At 35.1% G+C, this 10,097-nt stretch overlaps 1 protein-coding gene across 4 annotated transcripts; it reads right to left on the bottom strand.

The window, feature by feature from the left end:
* Positions 1–263: 263 nt before the first annotated feature.
* On the bottom strand, positions 264–9,849 carry LOC106874824 (zinc finger protein 184). Of its 4 annotated transcripts, none has more exons than XM_014922705.2 (2): positions 9,619–9,849; positions 264–3,134 (listed from the first exon to the last, which is right to left on the bottom strand). In XM_014922705.2, the coding sequence occupies exon 2, from the start codon at positions 3,102–3,104 to the stop codon at positions 372–374; it is 2,733 nt and encodes a 910-aa protein (XP_014778191.1). In that variant the 5' UTR covers positions 3,105–3,134; positions 9,619–9,849; the 3' UTR covers positions 264–371. The 4 variants fall into 4 exon arrangements, with proteins under 4 accessions (XP_014778191.1, XP_014778190.1, XP_052822115.1 ...); XM_014922704.2 differs by lacking the exon at positions 9,619–9,849 and adding an exon at positions 8,480–8,743; XM_052966155.1 differs by lacking the exon at positions 9,619–9,849 and adding an exon at positions 8,212–8,389.
* Positions 9,850–10,097: the final 248 nt, after the last annotated feature.

Below are 10,097 nucleotides of genomic sequence, written 5' to 3'. Positions count from 1 at the left end.
TATATATATATATATATATATATATATATATATATATATATATATGCAATGGGTTTTTCTCATCGTCTGTCTCCCAAATATATTCAAAATATTTTGGGTTTAGAGCAGGAAAGTACCTGTCCAAGGTACCCTGCAAAAGGATTGAACTTAAAACCATGTGGTTGTGAAGGAAACTTGTGAACCACACAGCCACATTTGCACATCAAGCAAGTTGTAGTTCATTGTAATGGTTACAATTTTTCAATCTGTCAAGACAATAAAAATGATTTTTATTCTCATTTATTTCTTCTTTTCTTCAAAGAAGGGAAAGTAAAATACAGTTCTCTGTTTATTTAAATGCTTTTCTTTTACTGTTTTTTTTTTTTCTTTGGCTAAATATAACTAATGTTTAAAGAATTATTTTGCATCTGATTATTTTGGTCTATACTCATTCCTTGAATATAATTCTGTGTGTCGAACTTGGCAGTGTTTGGAATTGGAACAGGAGTGCAGCCAGTCAAATGGTTCTGTACATGATCAAATAAGTCTTTGAGAATGCTGCAACGATAAAAACAAAGAGAACAAGCAAATGGACGGGATGCAAAATCATCAAAGTCAGAAACCAACTTTGCAAATCGTCCCTTGAATGGAGGATTGATGAGTACATCTCCATGGATTGGTGGAGTTAATTTACAAGCACACATATCATCGTTATTGTTTTCAGAGAAAGGATTTTGTGTTTGAATCTCTGTTGGGTTCGAGTTGTTCATATTGTTTTGTTGTTGAGGGGTAAGGTACATTTTTCGGTTGTTGAATAATACTTCATCTGAATTCAGTCTAAAGTCTTGTTTTTCCGTATCAAAATATTGTTCATGAGATATCTGGGGCACATAAGTTGGTCTATCAATTGTGAAATTGTCTTGGGATGTTACCAAAGAATTTCTAGAAGATGGAGTTAGATGAAAGTTCTCTTCTGTTGTAGGTTTATCAAAAGAAGTTATTTCTTGGCTTGGGGATGAAAGCATTAATTTCTTTGCAGAATTAATATTTAATGAATTCTGATAGGATTCAGGAGGATAAGACTGTGATTCATTCTGAAGAACTTGTTGTTGTTCTAGAAGGATGTTAGTTGTCGGCACTGGTTCGGTTAAGTCTATCTTGACTACATCTTTAGCCATTGTTGCTAAATGATTTCTACTATCATTGGCATTGCTTGAATTACTGTACATATCACAGTTCTTGTCGACATTTCCTAGATCTGTGACATTATTCATATTGCTAATTTCATTTGAAAGTGAAGACTCTCTCACATCAGACTGCTCACTATTAACAAGAATGTGATTTTTAGCCGAACCGTCGACATCATCTCCAGTTGTGTCATTGGATAATTCTTTATTACCTTTCGTAACACCAATACACTGTACTTCATTAAAACCTTTTGCTACTAGATGCACTTTCATGTGATTTTCAAATTCACTTCTTAAAGTATAAAATATACTGCAGCATACGCAATAATAACCAGCGTTCCTGTGTGTGCGTAAATGCCGGTTAAGTTTGCTTGCACTGGGCATCAGAGCATTGCAGTACGGGCATTTCCGCCTCTTTATGAACTTACCACTGCTTGCTGTTAAACTACTGGCATCAGTTATTTTGTCTGTGAAAATTGTTTCTTCAAAGTCTTTTGTGGATATTTTATGTTTTAACATTCTGTGTGTCAAAAAGCTTCCGGAGAAGACAAACGGCATGGTGCATAACTCACAGTGGTACTTGGCAATTCCATGTGTTCTAAGGTGACGCTCAAGTGTAGACTTATAGCCAGTGCTATAGATGCAAAGTGCACATTTGTGACGTTTGTTTGGCAGTGAATTCATAATTAATATTTCAGGATGATTAACTTTCTTATGATGATGTAAATTGCCTATCACAGTAAATGGCATACCACATATATTACAAGAATACTTTGCTTCATTGTGCTTCTTAATATGGCGGTCAACAGTGCTTTTGTAAGAAGAACTGAATGAACACAATGGGCACTGAAAATGGTTATTCTTAGCAATAAGGCTTTTGGTAATTAATGTAGGATCTGTCTCATTCCAATTCTGTTGAAATAAATCTTGGACTTCTTTCCATTGACTTTTATATAATTTATCCTTATGATTGCGCCAACAGTGATATTTCAAATACAGTTTATTACTAAAGTTCTTGGGACAATACAAACAAAAGAACCGTTTAAAGAAAGGTTTGGTATCAGTCTCCATATCAGCGCTTTGGTTCTGGAAATCTAAGTCTTTCGATTCTTTTTCTGTGTTTGCTGCAATTGCATTATTGTGATCTGAAATTGTTGTTGTAGAAGTTTCTGAGATATTGCTATGTTGTTGTTCTTCAGAGTCTTCTATACCATGTTTATACTTGATGTGCCATTTCATTGAAACTTGTTTTGCAAATGGCTGACCACAAATGGAACATGTATGAGCAGCTGTTTCATGCCGAGTAATGTGTTTATCGTATTCCAGCTTCTCTATACTTTGAAATGGACACATGGGACAATAATGCTGCAAATCAGATGGATCATCGGCATCTTGTGGGTGCTGCTTGTTGAAGTGGTCAATTAATGATGTTATTACTGAAAAGGAAGTTTTGCAAATTTTGCAAACAAATGTTGAGTTATGTTTCCTCATGTGGTTGGTCAGGTTATTCTTGTCACTGGTCTGATAAATGCACCTTAAACAATTAAGGACTTTTGTCTTAGACACTGCAGTTTCAGAGTTCTTCAAGACATTATCAGTATGTTGCTCATCTAAGACAATGCTGCAATCCATTTCTTGGACATTAAATAATTCCTCTTTTGGTGTTTGAAAATTGTAATACTGTTCATCGGAATTATTTTGGAAAGATGTCTGAGATGAGTTTGTTTGGTATGGATCTTTATTATTGTCAGAAATCTCTGATGAAGGATTTGTCCATTCTAGCTTTGGCACTTTGTTGAACACATTGTCTGTAGAAGTAAGAGAATCAGGAGCATTATTTTCAGAGGACATATTTGGAATCAGCTGGACTGGGTAAACAGTGTCGTCAGAAGAAGAGATATAGATGAAACCATTTCGGTCACTAAATCGGTTGGTCATCTTAGATAACCACAACTAATATGGTTAAATCTGAAAACAGAGAAGGGAAAAATAAATTAAACAACAGTATATTCTTAGTTAATTATACTGTAATTATTTTTTTATTAATTACACTTTAGCAACTTCAGTCCACCCACAATCCCTGGTTCTTCTATCCCACTCACTTCTACTTATCTCATATCTTGAGGGTCCACCCAGACACCTCATCACCAATATTTTTATCTTCACCCAGCTTTACTTAGATCATTCCTACAACCTCACTTCTAAAATAGGAGTGGCTATGTAGATCCTCCACATTAAGAAACCTGTGGCCCCTTCTCTTAACCTACCTCTTCTCCTAGCATAATGCTGCCTCTTGGAGTTCACAGTCTTATAAACTGCATGGTGATCCCACTGGTGCTGGTGGCATAAAAAAAAAGGCACCCAGTCCATACTGTAAAGTGGTTGACATTAGAAAGGGCATCCACCCATAAAAATCATGCCAAAATAGATAACAGGGTACACTGTAGCCTTTGAAACCGTCAGATCCTGTCAAACAGCTGGTATAAAACATGGGCATTAAATGCTGCTACTACTGATGACGATGATGATGATGATGATGGTGATATTTGTTGGTCCAGTCAGTGATGATGAGGTAGGAAAATGCCCATGTTATTTTGGATACTTATAGATTGGGAATTATGAGCAAGCTTGCTCAGTAACGATGGCAGCATTCATTGGACACCAAGCAGGAGGGAAAACAAGACCTCTTAAAAGACACTTGAACTGTATAGAGTCAATGTCTATCCAACAGTTGGCAGTGAAAAACTTGTCTTTGCTTAGGCATCTCTCGAGGAGAAGGAAAACTCAAATATAACACCTGTGACTGTTTGCATCCAATGATGTAGATTAGTTCTTCCTTTTGGGCATATGTATATGTTAAGGCAGTTGGGTTGGATCTGTGCAAGGCCGTTTCTCACTTTAAAAAGCTTTAGGCACAGATATCACTTGATTTTTAACATCTCTGTTATGTGTTGCATATTATGGCAGACCATGGCTGAGAAAGGCAAAACACAATGAAAAACTCCATGATGGATTGAAGGCATGTGTCACTGTGGATAGCATGTTTTCTGAACACCTGCTGAAAGAGGTGCCCATCATTACCACATCTGTGCAAAAGTGTATTGGTTCCTACTATCATCATCATAATTGTTTAATGTCTGCTTCCATGCTAGCATGGGTGGGATGGTTTCACAAGAGCCAGCCAGGTAGAAGCCCACACCAGACTTCTGTGACAGTTTTGGCAGGATTTTTACAGCTGGATGCCCTGGCGCAAGCACAGGTGAGGTCAGTTTTGGCAAGGTTTTTAAAGCTGGATGCCCTTCTGAACACCAACCACTTTACAGTGTGGTCTGAATGCTTTTAAATGGCACCAAGTATCTTGCAAGACAAAAAAAGAAACAAAAGAACTAAGAGGTGAGGGGGCATTGGTGGAGGCAATTTTGTGTCAGATGAGGAAAGGTTACAGCAAGACAGCTACAGGTGTCTTGCTGTAGAGGAAGTATGAGGTTACCCAGCCATGCTTTCACCCTTTAGCATTCAGATTTCTTGGTCAAATACAATTCTTATTGATTCACATTGTTTTGAATTAATCATGCATTATCTTCTAGCTTTCAATGATGTCATCATATATTTTTAGAATGATACTGTAGGGTGAATGCGAGGGGCCAGATCTGGTCAGTTTTAACATGAAACAGGTATAATATTTGGACTGGATATGGCTGGTTTAAATGCTAACGGGTTAAGAGAAGAATGAAGTAAAGACATTGCTCAAAGCTGAGATGCAACCATCAATATATGTAACGGATATAAGTAATGGAAGTATATATATATATATATATATATATGCAAGTATGTATTCTTTTACTTGTTTCAGTCATTTAACTGTGGCCATGCTGGAGCATCGCCTTTAGTCAAACAAATTGACCCCAGGACTTATTCTTTGTAAGCCTAGTACTTATTCTATTGGTATATATAGCTGAACCACTAAGATACAGGGATGTAAACACACCAACATACATACAAATACACACACACACATATATATATATATGACGAGCTTCTTTCCGTTTCTGTCTACTAAATCCACTCACAATGCTTTGGTTGGTCTGAGGCTATAGTTGAAGACACTTGCCCAAGGTGCCATGCAGTGGGACTGAATCGAGAACCATGTGGTTGGGAAACAAGCTTCTTACCACAGAGCCATGCCAGTGCCTATGTATGTGTGTGTGGCTGTTTCCTATCTTGACATAATAGTTGTAGACAAGCTTCACCATCACACAAGTGGTACCATTTATTTCCAATCCCCTATGAAGGCATATATGGTCCCCAGAGAAATACTATCTGGGATGGAAATAGGTGCCATCTAGTGGGACTGAACCTGGACCTATGAGTTTTGGGAAGCAAACTTCTTACCACACAGACGTGCCTACACATACAAAGAAAGTTTTAAAAATATTTCTTGCATTTATGTTTTGATCAACAATATATGTTTTAACTCTTTCACTATGGAAAACAAATATAGCCACTCAAAATTCCATTACCATTGACGGCAGAAAGTAGTTTTATATACCAGTCCATCTTTTGGTGAGGAATGTTGCTTGAAAGTTTTTTTTTTTTTTTGGAGAAAAGTTAACTGATGCAATGTGACTTGCAGGAAATACTAATTCTAGTCTTTGGTAGATATTTAACAATGGGGTTACAAGTTTAAATTGTTTCTAAAAATGGAGTGAAATGCTTTAATTTGTTTATCGTGTCTTATCTTGGTTGTTTTACAAGAAATGTTGCCCCTTTCTGTGTTGCTATTATCGTAAAGCTAAATGTTTAGTTCCCAATGGTTCACTAAATAATTACTGTAATATTTATTTAATTAAGAGCATTTAATTAGTATTAGTTTTATATAATCAATATTTTTCATCGTTTACTTGCTAAGTCATTTGACTGTGGCCGTGCTGACACACTGCCTTCAAAGGTTTTAGTCGAAAAAACCAGTTCCAGGAAATTGTTTACCGAACCGCTATGTTATTGGGATGTATATAAACCAACACTTGTTATCAAGCAGTAGGAGAGAACAAACACGTACATATATATGTATGTGTGTGTATGCAATGTTTCGGTATTAGTATACGATGTCAGTTATAGGTGTGTGTTTCATAGTTCAGCTGTCAAACACTCATCAAGGCTTCCAAAAGTTTGTGTACAAAATTCACTGACAATGTATTGATCTGCCGTAGTTACGTGCTGCGCAGAGGAACTGAACCCAAAACCACATGGTTGCAAAGCGAGATTATTATTGTGATAACTTTAGACGGTCCAACCATATTTTAAGTTTTATAACTGCAAACACGAAGTAATACACAAATGAAAGAGGGGCCTTTATGTGACAATCAACCAGTAAAAACAGCTTCCATTTCTCTTAAAAATCAAGCCCAACCATTCAATAAAAGAAATTATTTGGGATAATGAACTCTCGGTCAAACTGTCCGTAAATAAGAGATGGTCACAGCTAGAATGCAACATTCGGACTATAGGTTTACTCAATATGAGTGACCTGGGGCTATTTAACAACGCAAGATTATAAACTGGATAAGTCTTTTTTTGGTGTAACAATATTGAATATTGATTATCTTGGAGGTTCTTTTTAGAGTGATATACAAAATAGATTTGTCTGAAAATGGAAAAAACACGAACATGTCCGATTCATTTACGCATGCGTGGGTGCGTGGACGAAGATACCCCAATGTTTGTAGGATACACACATGAAAGAGAAATAGAATAGGGTGAGAGGTAGAACTGCTAAGTATGCAGAAAGAAGAGAGAGATAATTAGGAAAATAAACTTCATTGTTTATACATATGTGAGAGTGCGCGCGTATATATATATATATATATATATATATATATATATATAATATTAGGGACAAAATCCATAATTACATATGTGATAATGTGATAGTGGATTTTCATCGATGAGTTCTTGAAACTTGGTTATTTTCCCTAAAACTATATATTTTATATATATATATATATATATATATATATATCTTCGAAACGCCTAGTTAGAATAGAGGCAGCTGATGAAGGAATAATTCCAAGTGGCTATCTGTTTTCCTGTGTTCGTTCCGTTGTCTGTAGTTTATTTTTCTAACGTCCTGTACCCTCATATGCATCTATATACACATGTAGATGTAAGTATGTACATATATGTGTGTATACATGCATATATATTCTTTGTATTATATATATGTATATATATATTTGTATTTATGTGCGTGTGTATCTCTAGATATATATGTATGCATAAGCCAGGTAGTACCTGTATTGTATCTAATTCTTAGATGTTCGGCGGGAACTGTAGCATCATTGATAGTGAGTGAGTGTAAGGACGCCTAACCTGGACAGATCGGCGGATATATAAGTATAGCTAGAAGGAAGGAAGAAGAGAAGAGAATAGTGAAATTGTAGGAACAGAGGCTAGGATGTAAAACAATATAAGTGGGTTAGGGATGGGGAAAAGAAATAAGAGATGGAATGGCATTTATAGAAAGAGAGAGAGTGAGAGAATATGAATTAAGAGATGTTTAGATAGAATTAGAACGAGAGATGAAAGAAATGCGATTCGGACGAAGACAGAAAGAATTACGAAAAAGACGAAATATATGAGAAAAGGATGAAAATATGAATGTTTGAATATAGAAGAGAAAATGTTTAGAGAGACAGATGAAACAAGTGAAAAAGAAAAGGAGTGTCAGAGGGAATTGATAGAATTAATTGGTAGAGAAAGAACTGAAGTCTTAAGAGAGAGAGAGAGAGAGAGAGAGAAGGTGGGAACTGATATAATTAAATTGATAAAGAAGAATCGAAGTCTTCAGACAGAGAGGGGGAAATATAAAAGAAAGAGGAGAAAGAGTGGGGGACAGAGAATAAAATAGAGAAAGAGAGGGAGAGAGGAGGAAGGGGAGGAGAAAGAAACAAGACACGAGTATGAAACATTAAAGAAAGCAGCGAGTCCAGAACATTGCTTTCTGGGCTTGAATAAAGCCAAGCCTACGAATACGATCAATACGGACCTGTTCGATGATGATACGAAGGTCGAAGTCCAGAATAGCTTGCTGAGCTGGGAAGTAGGATTAGAGGAAAAAGAAGCAGGAGAGAGTGTTGTAGTGCTAGCCATTAAATTTAATACGCATATAGAGATTTAATAAAAGCAAGCACAGAAGCGTTATATATATATACATATATATATATGCCAATAATACAATATATTTTCGATCTGCCATGCTAAATACAGAGGTGGTTTTTTTTCTTCATTTGTAATAACATGCAGTTCATACTTACCTCTAAAATGTACCCACACTGTGCCTGCTTCATCCAACAAATGTCTATCCACCTATTTTGACCTAAATTTACATGGCAAGAACTTACTCGCTTTTCTTTGCCCCCTCTTTTTTTTTTCATCCGTATTCTTTTGTCTATCTATCTACTTTTTCTGAGTCTTTGCTATATTAATGTGTAAGTGTTTATAATATATATATATATATATATATATACACACACACACACACATATATAACTGACTAATGCCTGACTGTGTCCAACATCTACTTAAATAAATCCAGCTTACTAACGGATTTTTTTCTTATTTTTTTTCTAGTTTCTGTAATTTTCCATACTATATCACCTTCTCGAATTTTTTCGTAGAGTAAAAAACACGGCAGACAAAAAAAAAAAAAAAAAAACGATGGGTACCAATCTGTTGTTTAAAAAGGGTTTAATTTACATAGCCCATAAGATAGAAAAATAAATCTTAAAATATGAATGAGATGAAGCTTTTTTGCATATTTGTTATAAATGAAAAATATTAAACAAGACTTTGGATTTCTTATAGCATAAATTTAACCAATGCATTATATATACATCCGAGTATATATATATAAATTATATATATTTTATGTATGTGATCGTAGCACGACAGTCATTTAATAAGCGAGAACAAATCGGACCTAGTTAAATAAGTTAGACACAAATAGACCAAAATTATCTATCGTGACGTGTAAGACACATACCATAGAACACACACATATGTATGTGTATATATATCTATATCTATATCTATATATCTATATACAAAGTGCGTGTGTGCATTGTCATGTATAATTTAGCCCAAAATATAAAGGCCTTGAATTACAAATGTATAAAATAGTACGGTATGGTGATCAAATTAGATTTGCTTGAGTTTATAGATGAGAAGAAAAAAATGATAATGGACAAAAATAAAAGGACGTTTTCTTTCATTCATTCATAAATGTTCTCCCTCTCCTCCCACCTCTCAATATGTTTCTCTCTCACTCACCATCACACTCCCACCTCTCTTTATAACTCTCTTACTCTCTTTATCTTTCTCTATAATTATAAATAAATAAATCACTCTATGGATGTAGGTTTCATTTATAAATGAACGAAGTGTTTTTACTTACAAGCATTCGGAATATTGATCGTTGTTTGGCCAGGAAATCAGCCTCTTCTCACGTCGCATCGTTTAATAACACATTTTTAAATCATTCATAGAATATGAATAATTTTGGACACGGTAAAGAAAGCAGTCGGCTCTGAAAATTTTAGCAAAACCTAAGAAAGGCTTTTTGTTGTTGTCAGAAGAAGGGAAATGGCGGAATCGGCAACCCTTGGGCGCTAAGGGAGGAAATACAGGATATAATAGAACTACTGGTCTTTTTTTATTATTTATTTCTTCGTTATAGTAAGCAAATTTTTTTTATGGGAATTATAATATCCAGGAATTAAAAATGAAAATGAAGAAGGAAAGAAACAAAGAAATGATTTCAAAAATGTTACAAAACATTCGTAAGAGCAACATCAGTAAGATGAAACTTCGAAGTCACTGCTAATCTTTTCTTTGTGCAAAATAAATAAATATGATACTCTATTGGAAAGTATT

The sequence above is a fragment of the Octopus bimaculoides genome, chromosome 3 (genome assembly GCF_001194135.2).
Source record: "Octopus bimaculoides isolate UCB-OBI-ISO-001 chromosome 3, ASM119413v2, whole genome shotgun sequence".
Lineage (NCBI taxonomy): Eukaryota > Metazoa > Mollusca > Cephalopoda > Octopoda > Octopodidae > Octopus > Octopus bimaculoides.
The sequence above is the reverse complement of the archived record's forward strand: the minus strand, read 5'-3'. Positions and strand labels throughout refer to the sequence as shown.

Coding starts and splice junctions, on each gene's coding strand:
- LOC106874824 (XM_014922705.2), bottom strand. CDS start 3,104: ATGACCAACCGATTTAGTGACCGAAATGGTTTCATCTATATCTCTTCT.